Here is a 16,987-nt window from a genome sequence, read left to right as displayed (position 1 = left end):
ATTTATTTAATGTGCATTGGTGATTTGCCATGGGTGTCGGGTCCCCTGGAATTGGAAATGCTGACAGTTGTGAGCTGCCATGTGGGTGCTGGGAATTGAACTCGGGACCTTTGGAAGAGCAGTCCGTGCTCTTAAGCGCTGAGCCATCTCTCCAGCCCTAGCCAGCTTTTCTTAAATTATCCCATCTACCTTCTGCCTCTGGGCTTTCACCTTTCTCTGTTCTGTATGTCTTTCTTCTTACTCCATTGCTGGTTGTGGGGCTGGGTGGCTGGCCCCTAGCATCCTCCTCTCCTTTTCTTGCTCCTCTTATTTATTCTCTCTACCTGCCAGCCCCGCCTATCCTTCTGGGGTCTAGCTATTGGCCACTCAGCTCTTTATTAGACCAATCAGGTGTTTCAGACAGGCAAAGTAATGTGGCTTTACAGAGTTAAGCAAATGCAACATAAAAGAATGCGACACATCTTTGATCATTAAACAAGTATTCCACAGCATAAACAAATACAACATATCTTTAAATAATATTCCACAACAGGGGAGTTAGGGTTTAGAGTCTCTCTTTGTAGAACAGGGTGGCCTCGAACTCAGAGATCGTCCTGCCTTTGCCTGCTTTGTGTTGGGATTAAAGGTGTCAAGCTAAGATTTGCTTTTGTTGCCGTTGTTCGTTTGATTTTTGTTTCAATACAGCGGCTTACCATTGATGGTAGTCTGGCTTCAAACTTGTGATCTTTCTGTGTCTGGTTTCTTGAGTCCTGGGATTACAGGCCAGCATCACTGCGTGTTTCTTCCCGGTTTATGCAGACTAACCAGTCATGTGATGCCACCTCTCCTTCCCTCAATGTTTTTCCTTTCTCCCCTTCCAGTCACACTTCTGACCACATGGATCCCGCCAATGGCTGCCCAGTTCACCCGCCCTGCTGACCTGCTTAGCAACACTCCAAGTGGGAGAGGTATGTTATCTGTGGGTTCTCTTCTTAGACACACATCAGACTGTGACGTGAGCACAGAAAATGAGATCATCTTTCCTGCGTCTGTCTTCACTGTGTCTTAGGGCTTCTAATGCTGTAATAGAGCTAGCTGGCACACTTAACCCCTTGTTTACTTGTCACACAGCATGTCTGTAGCTGGCATTTTCTTTGGGCCATCAACCAGCTACCAAATAAAACGTGGATTCTTATTATTAATTATGAATGCTCGGTCTTAGCGTAAGTTTGTTTCTAGCTAGTCTTTTTTTCACTTAAATTAATCCAATTTTTATTAATCTATGTGCTGCCCTGAGGCTCTTTTACCTCATCTACATACTTTTCATCCTGCTTCCTCTGTGTCTGGATGCCTAGCCCTCTGCTGGCTGCTCACCTTTCCCCTCTGTCTGCTAGCCCCACCTATCCCTCCACTGCCATGGTATCTATTGCCTGTTCAGCTTTTTATTAGACCAATAAGGTGGAACAAAAACACACTTTTACATAGTTCAACAAATGCAGCATCAACAAATGTAACACACCTTTACATAGTTAAACAAACGCTCTATTCCACAACACATGTTACTATTCAGCTAGAACCTTTCCTTTCTCATTTGTCCCCAAGATGGCATTTTATTAGTAATATCATAATATAAAACATATTCTAATCTTTAAATGTCCCATAAGCTTTTAAAATCCAAACACTTTAAAAAGTTCACTTTCTTTAAAATATACAAAGCCTCTAAAACAGTATTTCTCAGCCTCTGGGTCACAACCTCTTTGAGGTGATCAAACAACCCTTTCACAGGGGTCACATAAGACCACCAGAAAACACAGATACGGGCTGGAGAGATGGCTCAGTGGTTATGGGCACTGGCTGCTCTTCCAGAAGTTCTGAGTTCCCAGCAACCACATGGTGGCTCACAGTCATTTATAGTGAGATCTGGCGCCCTCTTCTGACCTGCGGACATACATCATAACTAGCAAAATTACAGTTATGAAGTAGCAACAAAAATAAATTTACGGTTGGGGTCACCACAGCATGAGGAACTGTGTCAAGGGTCACAGTGTCAGGAAGGTTGAGAAATACTGCTCTAAGATATCCAAAGTTTCTCCAAAATATCCATAACCTCTCTAAAACTTCTTTTAACTGTGGGCTCCCGAAAAATTAAAAAAGAAATAAGTGATATACTTTCTCACTCTAAGAGGGGAAACCCAGGGCACGGTCACAATCAGATGAAAGTTAAACCAAATTCCAACTGTGTGAAGCCTTGTGTAAGACTTCGGGAACAGCGGACACAGCACATCTCCCAGGCTCAGGCCAGCTCCACCCCATGTCGCTGCTGTTCTTGGCAGTCGTCCCATGGTACTGGCATCTCTGAAATGCTGGGGTCTTCTGCTGCAACTGGGCTGCGCTTTCACAGGTTGCTCCTCCCTGGTTTTCTTCAGGGAGTCTTAGCACTGCCACATGATGCCATGACTTTGACTCCTTCACCCCTGGGGCTTTTACTCCATCTTCACCAGTGACCTCTCCTGGCTTCCCTTTGGGGACTCCAGCCCTGCCGCACAATGACCAGTCCTCAGATGCTCTCTGGTACCCCTCAGACCTTTAAAACCAGAACCATCTGGGTGACTCTCATGCTACCAAGTTCAGATACCAGCATGAGATGCAGCCTCAGACCCCTCTGATCAACAGCTCCTGTAGATGGACTTTTCTGTCCCACCAGCCAGCTCCCAAATAACCACACTGAGACTTATTAATTATAAATGCTCAGCTAATAGCTTAGGCTTATTACTAACTAACTCTTACAACTTCAATTAACACATATTATTTCTACATTCTACCACGTGGTGGTACCCTTTTCCAGCATGGCATGTTCATCTCTTGTTCGCTCTGTGTCTGGCTGGTGACCCTGCTCTCCTTCTTCCTAGCCTTCTCTCAGTCTGCTCTTCTCCCTAACCTCTTTCTGCCTAGTTATCAGCCAGTTGACTCTTCATTAAATCAATGAGAGCAACACATCTTCACAGTGTGCAAAAGGATTATTCTACAGCACTCCTGTGCTCTGACCCAAAGGAAACAGGTCCCAGAAGATTCTGCTTCAACAATGCTGGTCTCTTCTTAGTCACAGCAGATTCTTCAGCCCTAGCTTACCAGCACCCATGGTCCCAGTGCACTGGCTGGTTTTGTGTGTCAGCCTACATAAGTTAGAATCACCAGAGAGGAAGAAGCCTCAGTTGAGGAAATGCCTCCATGAGTTCAGGCTGTAAGGCATTTTCTCAATTAGTGATCAACAGGGAGGGTTCGGCCCATTGTGTGTGGTGCCGTCCCTGGGCTGCTGCTCCTGGGTTCTATAAGAAGGTGGGCTGAGCAAGCCAGGGAAAGCAAGCCAGCAAGCCACACCCCTCCATGGCCTCTGCATCAGATCCTGCCTCCAGGTTCCTGCCCTGTCTGAGTTCCTGTCCTGGCTTCCTTCAGTGATGAACAACAATGCTGAAGTGTAAGCCTAATAAACCCTTTGCTCCCCAACTTGCTTTTGGTCGTGGTGTTTCATTGCAGCAATGAGACCCCAACTGAGACACCCAGCAAAGCAAAGGCTTCACCTGAGTAGTTCTTAATTAAAATATTAATTGACTCTGATAGAATCTCTAGGGGACTTTTAAATCTTCCCTCTCAAATGCCAAAGGTCTGACTTCTCTGCTCTCAGCATTGCCTTCTAAGTTTCCACAAATGGTTATTAAACTCTGTGCAATCAATGGCTTTTCTATCCCAAAGTTCCAAAGTCCTTACAAATCCTCCACCCAAACATGGTCAGGGCTGTCAATGACATGGTCATTGTCGGGTCAATGTCATGGTCTGGTCAGCAATATTCCATGATCCTAAACTAGTTAGGGGTTTTATTGCTGTGATAAGACACTGTAACCAAAAGATTTTTGTTTAAAACAAGGTTTCTCTGTAACATTGGAGCTTGTCCTGGAACTCTGTAGACCAAGCTGGCCTCAAACTCACAGTGATCCGCCTGTTTCTGCCTCCTGCCTCCTGAGTGCTGGGATTAAAGGTTGCCTCCCCAGGTCTGCTCAACCTGCTTTCATACAAACTTCAGGACCATCTGCCCGGGGAAGACACCACCTGTAGTGAGCTGACCCTTCCCCTACATCAATCATCAACCAAGAAAACATAGCACAGGCTTGCCCACAGGCTAGTCTGCTAGGGCTATTTTCTCAATTGAGTTTCCTTCTTCCCAAGTGACTCTAGCTTGTATCAAGTTGTCATAAAACATAGGGTCCTCCCTCTGGGTTTCATGCCTATTCGAGTTTCCTTTCTGTTGCCGTGCTAAAACACTTTGGACAAATGCCAAATGCAGTATAGGGGAGGAAAGGGTTTATTTCATCTTCCACTTCCAGGGCACAGTCCATCATGGAGGGAAGTCAGGGCAGGAGCTCAAGGTGCAAAACTGAAGGCAGGATCCAAGGGATTCTGTGCACTATTCTGACTGGGGAACTCAGTTAAGGAGGAATGCTGCTTGTTGGCTCGCTCACAGGTCTGTGCTTAGCTCGCTTTCTCATATAGCCCAGCACCACCTGCCTAGGGAATGGTGCCACCCACAGTGGGCTGTGCCCTCCTGTGCCAATTAAAAGAACCAAGATAATCCCCACAGACTTTATCCATAGACCAACCTGAAACAGACAATGACTCAATTAAGACTCTTTGCAGATGACTGTAGTCTGTGTCAAGTCGACAGCTGATGTTAACTGGGGCAGTGTCCATGGTGCTAAGAGGAGATGTGCTGATTGCCCTCGCTAAGCTCTGGTGAGGGAGCATGTAGTCAGTTGTGTTGAAGGCAGCAGTAAAGGGGCGGACTGTAGCTGTCATGGCTGTGGGCAAGGCAGTGGTGGCTAAGAGATAGAAAGGGACCCTTGCTGTTGTTAAAAATTTGATTCTTACTGGGCGGTGGTGATGCACACTTTTAATCCCAGCAGGAAGCAGAGGCAGGAGGATCTCTGAGTTAGAGGCCAGCCTGCTCTACATAGCAAGTTCCAGGTCACCCAGAACTACACAGAGAAACCCTGTCTTGAAAAACAAAACAAAAAATTTTGATTCTCTTTTTGTATCAATATAGACTGGCTTTGTTTATTAGTTATATTTATATTTAAGATTTATTTTTATGTGTGTGTGTACACCTGTGGCATCCAGATAGCAGATCCCCTGGAAATGGAGTTCCTGGTGGTTGTGAGCTGCCCAACATGGGTGCTGGGAAACAAACTTGGGTCCTCTGCAAGGGCATCTCTTCAGCCTCAGTTACTTTCCTTGTGACTGTACCAATTGAAGGGAGAAAGGATTTATGACATAAAGATCATGATGTAAAGAGATCCAGAATATTCTTTTGACTATTCTAGTCCTTTCTGGTCTCATCAGATCTTTTGTGATTTGTTCTAAGTACGTGTCTCTGTGGTGTTGTTATTGCTTCTTGTTTTTGCTGTCCTCAGTTTCACTGGCCAAGCCCACGCTGTCAGTCAGCCAGAGCACTGTCGTAGAGCTGAGGGACATGGTGACATTCTACTGTCACACTGACGATGATAATGTCACCATCCACTGGACCTCCAACAACTCCCCACTAGCGTCAAATGAGCATGTGAAGCTGTCTGCGGATCACAAGAACCTCACCATCCTCGTTGTCCAGCGAAAGGACTCGGGGTCCTACCAGTGTGAAGTGCAGAATGGCTTTGAGGGCCAGAGCAGCGACACTGTCTTGCTGGATGTGAACTGTGAGTCTCCAGCTCCCTTTACCCGTGGCTGACACTTACTTCCTTGGTACCGCATTCCTGGTTTAAAATGCTGGCCCATAGATTTATGTAAGAAAGTGAAGTGTAGAATTAAAGTCCTTGTCTAGCACTAATGAGGCCCTGGATTTGATCCCAGTCACAATCACATAGGACAGAAATCAAATGTAGACTTTAAACAAGAAACTGATATTCACATTTGGATTCCATTAGAAATATCCAATGTATTGGGAGGCAGTGGCAGGCGGATCTCTGTGAGTTCGAGACCAGCCTGGTCTACAGAGCTAGTTCCAGGACAGGCTCCAAAGCCACAGAGAAACCCTGTCTCGAAAAACCAAAAAAAAAAAAAAAAAAAAAAAAAAAAAATCCAATGTAGTGGATTAAAACTTGAGTTCTAAACAGTACTTCTATAACAAAACCACCTCCATCAGATCCCCACCTCCATCAGATCCCCTCCACCAGGATGCCCACCTCCAGCAGATCCCCACCTCCAACACGATACCCACCTCCAGCAGATCCATATCTTCCTTGCAGTGGATTGGAAAAGGAAGCTGTACTTACAGTACCCCCAGAAGTGATCTGCTGCTCATTCTAACACAGACCATGCTTGTTTCCACCCTCCCAGATGGTCCTGACCCTGTAACAATCAAGCTGGACTCAGGTGTAGAGGCTGGGGATGTGGTTGAGGTGCTAGAAGGCCAAGCTGTGAACTTCAGGGTGAAAACGCAGTCTCGCCCTGCCTCTGACTATACCTGGTATCTCCCCACTGACTCCATCCAGCCTCCCACCATGGGGACATTCACCATCAAGGCTGTGTCCAAGGAACATGAAGGCATGTACAGGTGCCTGGTGTCCAACAGTGTCACCCAGCTGTCCCGCCTGGGTGTTGTCAAAGTCCAAGTGCTTCGTGAGTATTATTTCCTGGTTCTCTTTGCTTCTTTGGGGGACTGGAAGGCGAGGTTTTACAAGGGTCCAGAGACTTAATCTGGGATGTGGGGACATTCTGTGATTACCAGGGTGGGTGTGGAATTGCACCTTGGGTGTGGGTAATGTTTTAAAGAAACAATCAGTTGTCAAATTCTCAAGGAAACACCAGAGTCAAGTCACCATGCAAATGCGCACCTCAGTATTTGAGGAGGAAGCTGAGGACAGGTGACTTTCATTTGGCTGGTGACGGAGCAGGGCTCTTACCACAGGGAAGGTCACAGCATCAGCTTGGCATGTCTTCAACACCTTCTTGACTCTTCATGTCCATGGTTTGATTCTTTGCTTAGGAAGGAGTTGTGTGTCTGTACAGACAGATGCTGGCACAGCCCTCAGTCCACTTACCCTGGAAGAATGATTATGTGCACAGGCTACTTGCACACACACAACTTACACACAACACATACACAGAGCACAACACCTCAGGCATATAACACACAAGACACAAATGCATGCAGTGCTCAATGCAAAGTACAGAGCATGCTCATCAGACACACACACAATGCATGCACGCGCGCACACACACACACAGACACCACACTGTAGACACTGACCCATAGCATATATACAACCAATACACATGTATTTTTCTCAAAGATTTTATTTTATTTTTTGTGTGTGGATGTATTGCCTGCCTGGATTTGCACTATGCACATGCAGTGCCTGTAGAGGCCAGAAGGGGGCACCAGATCCCTTAGTACTGGAGTTAAATACGGACGTGAGCTGCCATGTGGGTACCAGGGATCAGACCCAGATTCTCTGCAAGAGCAGCCAGTGCTTTTAACCATTGAGTTATCTCTCCAGCCCTAGTCACTTATATTTATGATACATGTATAATAAGCATGTACACCACACAGATACACATATATCACATACAACATATATGCAGTAAATATGGCAGCTCATGACACACATAAAACATAAACATACACACGACATGTACATCACAGACTCAGCACCCACCCCAGATCATAACCACTCACATCACAGACACTTAAGACATACAACAGAAAATATATAAACCAGCAGAGCATGGTGGTGCACACCTTTAATCCTGGCATGCAGGAGGCAGAGGCAGGTGGATATCTATGAGTCTGAGGCCAGCCTGGTCTATAGAGTGAGTTTTAGGACAGTCAGGACTACATAAAAGAGAGATTCTGTCTCAACCCACTCCCCCCCCAAAAAAAATCAGTATAAATCTATTCTACACCCTCCGTGCACATACAGTTGACACAACGTATACATACAGATTAATCTGTAATTCCAGGTATTTGGGAAACTGAGGCAGGGGGATTGTAAATTCAAGAATTGGCAGGGAGATGGCCCAGCACATAAAGCGTTTGTTGCTCACCCTTGAGGGCATGAGCTTGATCCTCAGGAGCCATGTAGAGGGTGAAAGAGTCAACTCCAGGGCATGTGCCCCACCACGCGTGTACACATAGATGCACAGTAACACTGACTGACCGTGTGGGAGAGTGGATATGCGTATACCAGAGAGTGACTGTGGGTCAGAGGACAGTTTGGCTCCTTCCACTCACTATTTGGGTCCTGGACTCCAACTGAGGTCATCAGGCTTGGAAGAAGGTAAGCCATCTCACCACCCAAATAAACCAATAAGTTCAAGGCTACAGAGAGAGTTTAAGGTCAGTATGTGTAACTTAGTGAGATCCTGTCTCAGAATACCAATGAACATGGTGCTCTGTGATAGGATGTCTGCCTAGAATCCCCCAGTGAGGGGCTGGGGTGTGGCCCAGTGGTAGAGCCCCTGCCTAGAATCCCCCAGTGAGGGGCTGGGGTTTGGCTCAGTGGTAGAGCTCCTGCCTAGAATCCCCCAGTGAGGGGCTGGGGCTTGGGACTGGGTGGAAGACCATTTGTTTAGAATTTAGGAGGCCCTAGGTTGAATTCTTGATAGTAAAAAACAAAAAATATACAGACCCAGACAATATACATATATATGCCACACACAACAGTTTTCCATAAAGCATATAAGGAACCACTATGTACCATAATATATACACTATTACAGATATAGAACACAAATTCAGATACATGTGTGTGTATGTAACACAAAGTGCATGTGTGTTCTGCTCATATAGTTTACATTCACAACTCACACATAACACAACACATAGAGCAGGCACAAAATCAGCACCCCCTCCCTCCAGCATACCCCAATCCCACATCCCCCCCCCAAACCACACTACATTTCTGCCCCCCATACTATATGGCCCTGTACCAAACACACACACACACACACACACACACACACACACACACACACACACCTTAAAAATGCAGGGTCGCTTTTGGTTTTGTTGCTGTCTTGAGACATGGCTTCACTATACGGCCCTGACTGACTTGCCTGTGATTGTCTGTGCTGACTAGGATGGCCTTGAACTCACAGAGACAGCTGTGCCCCACGAAGTGTTGAGATTAAAGCGTGCACCACTCCTGGCTAACGTAGACTTGGGACACATCCTTGATTCTGAACCTGTATCTCCATGTGTTTCCAGAAAAATTAACTGCACCCAGTATCGAGCTCCCAATCCTGCCTCTTGTGGAAAACGCTACCTCTGTGTCCCTGACCTGCAAAACCAGCCACCACGAGGCCAGTGTCCAGTGGTTTCTGAAGGGTCAGCCACTCTGGCCCAGTGATCGCCTGACGTTGTCATCTCAGAACAGGACCCTGATTATCCATGGCCTCCAGAGGGACGACACGGGGCCCTATGAGTGTGAGGTGTGGAACTGGGGTGGCCGCGCTCGCAGTGCTCCCCTGAGGCTTGCCATCAACTGTGAGTGGTGGGACCTGGGCCTTCTCTTCCTCCTTGCCTTCCTCTCCCATCCCTCCCCCGCCCCTCCTTCTTTAAGGAGTCCCTTCTTCCTGGGTACAACAGTGTAACACCTATAATCCCAGCACTTGAGAGGCTGAGACAAGAGTTTTGCAAGTTTGAGGTCAGCCAGGATCTGGAAGGATAAATGGATAAAAGCAACAACAAACGGGGGGAGGGGCTGGAGGAACAGGAGTTTAAGATCATCCTTGGCTACATAGTGAGTTTGAGACTAGCCTTGGCTACTTGAGACTTCTTCTGAAAACAAACAAAAAACAAGAAACCAAAAGGCCCCAGATAAACAACAAACCCCAAAGGCAAAACAGAAATAAGCAAAGCAAAAAAGAAAAGCAGGAGAGGACAAATCTGGTCACTTTGCCTGTGGGCCCGAACACTCACGGTGTCTTACTTTGCAGATGGTCCTGACCGAGTGGACATCGCCCCGGGGTCAGCATCTGGAGAGGCCAGCACCATCCAGGCGATGCTCAACTCCAGCCTGACCCTGCATTGCTGGGCTGACTCCAATCCTGATGCCAGGTATCACTGGACCCACGAGCACTCCTCCGCAGTGCACACTGGGGAGCAGCTGAGCATAGAGGCTCTGAGCTGGGAGCATGAGGGCATCTACAGCTGCACGGCTTCCAACCTTATCACCTGCCTGGCCCGGTCCGCCTCTGTCCTGGTCAAGGTGGTGGGTGAGTTGTTCCTGCTCCGTTGTTCTGGAATCCATATGTTCTTTCCCCATGTGGCTCTATCCACCCAGCCTCCCCCTAGCACGGCTGAAGTATGACAGTGGCTAGTTAGATTTTCAATGCAGAACCAGGGAATCCCACACCTCATGCCCAGATCGCCTGGATTTGTACTGTGTAGCCTCTCTGAACTGTTTAAGCCTTTTTTTTTTTTCTCACCTGTAGATGGGTTTGTGGTATTTCTTAAAAATCCTTTAAATCTTTATGTGCATGTGTTGCTGTGTGGGTATGTGCTCATGAATGCACATACCCTAAGAGGCCAGAAGGGGGCATCAGATCCCGGAAGCTGGAGTGATGGGCAGTTGTGAGATGCCAGACATGGATACTGGGGAATTGAGGTTGGAGTGTCTTCAAAAACAGTATGTGCTCTTGATCACTGAGCCATCCCCCCAGTGTCATGATGCTACCTTTTGTTTGACAGGTTCTCTCTGTGTAGCCCAGGCTGACCCTAGACTTATTTTTGAGGCAGAGTTTTACTACATAGCCCTTGGCTGGCCTGGAATGTAGACCCAGCTGTCTCTGCCTCCCAAGGCCTGGCTGGGATTAAAGATGTGCACCACCACACCTGATGTATGGCCCCCAACTTCTGACCGTCCTACGCCAGCCTCTTCAGTGCTAGGAAAACAGGGGTGCATCACCACCCCTGTCTATGATGGCTGCATTCTTGAACTGTTTAGAGAGACAACGAATCTTGAATAAAGCCTGTGTGTGTGTAGGGGCGGGGGTTGAGTGAGGTGATGGGGCCAGCAGTTAATATGGTGATAGTATTAATATGTTATGCCAATAACTAGATATGCCTGGTAGAGAAACCCTGCATTTTCGCTTGAGTTCTTTTTTTTTTTAATAAAGATTTATTTATTCATTATGTCGTATGCCTGCAGGCCAGAGGAGGGCGCCAGATCTCATTACAGATGGTTGTGAGCCACCATGCGGTTGCTGGGAATTGAACTCAGGACCTCTGAAAGAGCAGCCAGTGCTCTTAACCTCTGAGCCACCTCTCCAGCCCTTGAGTTCTTTTCTTATTTTATTTGTGTGTGTGTGTGTGTGTGTGTGTATAAGTTCATGAGTGCACAAGTGTATCTTCGAATGTTCTAGAAGTTTCATGCACAATCCTGCTTGATCTCAAAGGTCTATAGCGTTAGTAGATTAGGTACTAGTCTCATTGCTGCACCAGACTTCTGGGCGAAAGCACTTCAGTGACCTGGAGAGATGGCTCAGAAGTCAAAAGCGCTGCCTGCTCTGGTGGGGGACCTGAGCTTGCTTTCAGCACCCACATCAGATGGCTCACAGCTGCCTGCCCCTCCAGCCCCATGAGACCCAAGGCTTCAGGCCTCTGAGGACACCTGTACTCACATGAACACATACACATTTGCACAGAGACATGTGCGCAGTTCTTAAAATAATAAAAACAAATCTTTAAAAAGGATTTTCTAGAGGCTTAGTTCAGGCATGCAGTACCAGTTACTTGGGAGGCAAAGGCCTCCAAGTTTAAGGACATTTCTGGGCTAGGGCGTGTCTTGGAACCTACTAGTGAGGGGCTAGGGATGTTAATCAATAGCAGTGAGTTTGAAACAGGTCTACACACACACACACACACACACACACACACGTATGGAGACACAGACAGACAGACAGACAGGCAGGCAGGCAGAGGTCCCAGGAAGTTCCAAAAATGGGACCACTTTCTCAAACCCTGGGCCCTTATCCTTCTGAGAAAGGCTGAGATAGAAGTGGATGGGCAAATATCAGGCCATTTACGAGACATCTGCTCCATGTGAGGCATGACCAGCTATGGTCTCCTTTCATCCTTGAGACACCTGTGTAGTGGGTACCACTTTCCTCATTGCCAATAAGAGAATACTGGTTTGCACAGGATCACACTGCCCCGGAGAGTCAAGGGGCCTTATCTGAGGGGGAGCCAGGTTTATGTTGCCATAATCTTTTTCCCTGGTCCATGCCCTAATCATCTACATAACCAGTTCCACCAACACACACTCATTTACTGATCTCTTCCTAGGACTCCAGGGCCTTTACTCTACATAAGATATTTAACTAACATGTTTAATCTTTCCAGCAACCCTACAGAAGAGGCCCTCTTTCCCCTGTATACAGGAGACACAGTTGGTGCACAGAGAGGTTGAGCAGTGTGCCCAAAGTCACACGACTGGGAGATTCGAACCCAAGCCATCGTACTCTAGGGAGGATGCCATTCACACTACCAATTGCTGGGTCCCAGGGGCTGGAAAACAACATACTCAAATTTAGTGAAGATAAATCCAGGAACTCTGGAATGGAGCTGGGGATAGGGAGAAGAGCATGCTAAGCTTAGTCTTTCTCTCTCTGCGGAGGTCCTCCATCATCCTCTCTATCTCCTGGAGCCATTGCTGGCATTGTCGTCGGGATCCTGGCTGCCATTGCTTTGGTGATAGGATTGGCCTATTTCCTCTACAGCCGGAAGGACAGATGGTAATAAGCAAGGGGCGTTGGGGCCAGCCGCGGGAAAGAGAGGCATGGCTGCTGTCGTGGTCTTGAGTCCTGTCCAAGCACCCTGAGAATTCAGGGTATTTGGGGTCACTGCCCAAGAGCAGATGGGACGGGATGAGGGGATGGGCGTGGGGGTGTAGACAGCACCCGTGGAAACAGGCAAGAACCCACACTGGGAGATCGTAAGAGATTTGACCTTTCAGGACCCGCAAGAGACCAGACAGTGATACTACCCTCAGGACCATGACACAGAGACCCCCAGAGTCCAGATGCAATGACTCCATGGCAGTGATGTTGGGAGCCTCGGACTCTCCTGGCTTAGCCCCAGGTGACTGTTGGGTCCCAGGAGCACTGTGCTCTACCTGCGATGCGTTGTTTCCATCCTAAACTGTCCTTCTTTGTTTTAAATGTTCTCTCTTTCTCTTCCTCCCCCTTGTTCTTGTCTCTCTTATTATACTGGGGGTGGAACCGTAGCCTGTATATGCTAAATAAGGGCTCTGTCGCTCAGTTCCTTATCCTGCTTAGTACATTTGTAGTAAATTCCAGGTGAGTTCTGAGCCCGTGATTATTTTCTATGTTTTAGGGTTTTATTTATTTTTTTTGTTGTTATTTTGTGTGTGTGTGTGTGTGTGTGTGTGTGTGTGTGTGTAGTTTTGAGACAGGGCCTCACAATGTAGCCCTGGCTGTCCTGAAACTTACTCTGTAAACCAGGCTGGCCTTGAATTCACAGCAATCCCCCTGTGGTGGTACTAAAATGGGTGCCACCATGCAGGGCATACTTTTTCCTTTTTTAAAAATTTCTTTACCTTGAAACAGGGTCTTTCGAGTTGCCCATGTAGCCTTGAAGTCTCTTGGGGCCCAGAAAGACCCTAAACTGTGTTCCTCATGCGTCAGTCTTAAGAGTAGCTAGAATTAAAGGCCAGAACCTACACGCCCGGGTCCCTACTCCATTTTACAGACAGGAAACAGGATGACAGAGGGTAAAGAGTGAGGTCTTGGCAATCCACACTCGGCTCATGAACACAGCCAAGATGACTTCCTCTCTTCCTGTCACTCAGTGGGCTCATTAGTCTTGCCTGAGATATGATGGGGAAGAGGGGGAGTTCCAAAAAAACCAGCACCTTCTCTATGTTGGCCTCACTTTCACTCCGGTCTGTGTTTGCTTTCTCTAGACAAGCCAAAGACCGAGTACGACAATGAGCCGAAGCCCCGGTGGATGGCCATTGGCCAAGAGGTGGGTGAGTTTCCCCCAACACTGTCACTGCTCCCGTGCTTTGTGACTGGTCCCGCCGGGGTGTCTACCTTTTAGGATGAGAGGCTGCCATAGCCAGAGACTCTCTCTCCCTCTTCCCCCTCTGTCTGTCTGTCTGTCTGTCTGTCTGTCTGTCTGTCTCTCATCTTTATGTTTTGCTAGGTGTTGAACTCAGGCTTCAGCATGCTAAACTAGCTTCTACCACTGCGCCACGCCCCCAGCACCTCACTGGGGGATTCTAGAAAGTTCTTGACTGCTGAGCCACACCCCCAGCTTCTGACTTCTTCCCAACTCCTCTCCCCCAGGTGCTGCCGTCTGTCTCCCCGGAGCAGGACTATGAGGTAGGTTGGACCTGGTGCATCCAGTTATAGAAACCGTGGGGGAAATGTGACCAGAGGATTTTATGCTCATCAAGGCTGAGAGGTGACTCACTGCAGTACAATCCCAGGGACGGGGAGATCATGGCCCACTGCCTCACAGGGCTCTGTGTCCGAGTCACCCCTTCCAGCAGGCCTTGGGGCTAGCCAGGCACATGATGGGTGGGAGGAAGTGGCAAGGGAGGGCGGTGGAAGACTGGGGAGAGAGATGGAGATGGGGGAGGGAGAGAGAACACCTTACGGAAAAGCAGCAGTTGGGGTTCCAGCTCTTCTTCCATTGCAGTTGTCTGTAGGACCCTGAGCTGGGTGTATCCCATCCTCTCTCCCCCCTTTCTTTTCACATAGGGTCTCTCTATTATGTAACTATAGTTGCCCTGGAACTTGCTATGTAGACCAGGCTAGCCTTGAGCTCACAGAGATCTTCCTGCCTCTGCCTCTTGAGTATTGGGATTAAAGATGTGCGCCACCACACCCAGCCTCTCTGGGTCTTTGAGGAGTATAGGTTGCCGTCTTCCAGTTCATCTGTGACTATGGGTCCCACCTGACTTCTTTGCTTACTTGCAGAAGCAGCTACCTTCCGTAGCTCCTGAACGTTCCAGGAAGCCACTGCCCCCAACTCCAATTCCAAAGCAGCCATTGGTCCCCCCAGTATCAACAAGAAACCCAGAATCAAATTATGAGGTAATTTGATGCCATGTATTCTGATGTCACTTTGTCTCTGGGCTGGCAGAAACCTTTGTCCCCTGCTGAGGACTCTGTAGGATAAACGTCCAACAGAGATTTTCTTTGAGAACCATCTCCATTCTAAGGACTGAGAAGATAGCTCAGCTGGTAAAGTGCTTGTCATGTAAGAGTGAGGACCCGAGTTCAAGCCCCAGCCCCTGCAGAAGAGCTGAGCATGATGGGACATTCTCATAATCCCAGTGCTGGGGAGTCAGGGACAGGTGGGAACCTTGAGGCCTGGTGGCCAGCCAGCCTTGCCTAATCACACGCTCCAGGCCAGGGAGGCTCTGTCTCAAAAACAAAGCAAAACTAACCACCACCAACAATAAAACCAAAGCAAAACAAAATACCAAAGGCAGACAATTCCTGAGGAACAAACCTGAAGTGGACTCTAGCTTCCACACGCATACACCCACACATGCACACACATGCGCATACACCTATGCGGGCACTAATGTGCGCGTGTGTGCACGTCCACACACACACACACACAGTCTTTTCAATTCCATTTTATTTCCTTTGTTAGCACTCTCGGTTCTCCCCATTTACTCCGCTGTTCTGTTCCCGTTGAATTCCTTTCTCCCTCTCTTCTTTTTCCTTCCATGGTCTCTCTCTGTGTAGTTCATGTTGGCCTTGAACTCACGATCCTTCTGCTTCAGCCTATCCAGTGCTAGATAGCCCGTGTGAGCCATCACACCTAGTCTCCATTCCTGTCTTCCCATTTCACTTTACCCCCGATGTTTGTTTTCCACGCTACTTTGCGTGTGTGTACAGTTGTGCATGCGTGTTTCTGCCCAGCTGCTCCCTGCCACATCGCCTCCCCTTCCATTCTCTTCTTTCTCGTCCCATTCACCCCACTTTCCCATTTCTTTGACGTTGCTTCAGTGATGCAAGTTTCACTCTTTGTAGGCCGGGCTGTCATGTTTCTGCTTCTCTCTAGACGTCCCAGGACTAGAACTTAGGGCACTTCTCTTGCCTTGTCCTTCCCAGCACTGGGACTACAGACGGGCATCACCATGCTCAAGCAAGCTTCAGTGTGTCTATGTTCAAGCTCCGTAGAGAGCATCAGACTGGCTCATGCTATCTCTCATCTGTCTTGTGTTCAGTTTGGTGAGCTCTCCAGTCAGCCCTTGACTTTCACAAATGGAACTCTATTTTTTTCTTTTTCTTTTTTCCTTTTCCTTTTTTTTTCTTTCTTTTAGACAGGGTTTCTCTGTGTAGCCCTGACTGTATGTAAACCAGGCTGGCCTCAAACTCACAAAAATCTGCCTGCCTCTGCCTCTGCCTCCTGAGTGCTGGGATTTAAGGCATGTATGGAATTCTCAAGTCACTCCCCACCAGGGCCTAAGTAGGGGAGTCATGGACATTCCCTTTGTCTTTAGAGAAAAAGCTCCTTCTGGGACCTCCCCTTGGAGGCTTCCCCCCATCCACCATGGTATTCTTGCTGTAGGGAAGGCCGTGAACGTGACGGGCTAGGCTTCCCAGGCTCTCCAGCACATGGAGGAGAGAGTCCCTCCATCTGATCCAGTATCTGCTACATTCTGGAGGGAGGAGAAGAGAAACCTAGGTCAAGGGAGTTGGGGGAAGGTGTCAAGTTGAAGGGCATCAAGGGCCTCCTGGGGGTGCTTTCTCTATCAGTCACCTCAGTGAAGTCACCTTGACTGAGCAGCTCAAGATAGCACATATTTGTCACCTCCCTATGGTCCAGCATCATCCACCTTGGCTTCCTGCAAGGCTGGAATGGAGGTGCTGGGGACCACTGAGGTTTCAAGTGGGGCTCCACTTAGGGAGGATCCATTTTCAAACTAGCACTGCCTTGGTTTCTTACTGATTGTCAAGTAACCTTCAGCCTTTT

At 48.0% G+C, this 16,987-nt stretch overlaps 1 protein-coding gene across 1 annotated transcript in view; it reads left to right on the top strand.

The window, feature by feature from the left end:
- Positions 1-16,087, top strand: part of Ceacam20 (CEA cell adhesion molecule 20) — a 19,414-nt gene extending 3,327 nt beyond the window's left edge. The window contains exons 2-12 of the mRNA XM_050126361.1: positions 861-947; positions 5,442-5,720; positions 6,361-6,642; positions 9,233-9,511; positions 9,964-10,242; positions 12,645-12,762; positions 12,984-13,108; positions 13,953-14,014; positions 14,338-14,373; positions 14,974-15,090; positions 16,073-16,087. Of these exons, the coding sequence (XP_049982318.1) occupies positions 861-947; positions 5,442-5,720; positions 6,361-6,642; positions 9,233-9,511; positions 9,964-10,242; positions 12,645-12,762; positions 12,984-13,108; positions 13,953-14,014; positions 14,338-14,373; positions 14,974-15,090; positions 16,073-16,087 (1,679 nt within the window). The remainder of the gene's footprint in view (positions 1-860; positions 948-5,441; positions 5,721-6,360; positions 6,643-9,232; positions 9,512-9,963; positions 10,243-12,644; positions 12,763-12,983; positions 13,109-13,952; positions 14,015-14,337; positions 14,374-14,973; positions 15,091-16,072) is intronic.
- Positions 16,088-16,987: the final 900 nt, after the last annotated feature.

The sequence above is a fragment of the Alexandromys fortis genome, unplaced genomic scaffold (assembly GCF_014885135.2).
Source record: "Alexandromys fortis isolate MF-2015 unplaced genomic scaffold, M_Fortis_MF-2015_v1.1 scaffold_240, whole genome shotgun sequence".
Taxonomy (NCBI): Eukaryota; Metazoa; Chordata; class Mammalia; order Rodentia; family Cricetidae; genus Alexandromys; species Alexandromys fortis.
The sequence above is the reverse complement of the archived record's forward strand: the minus strand, read 5'-3'. Positions and strand labels throughout refer to the sequence as shown.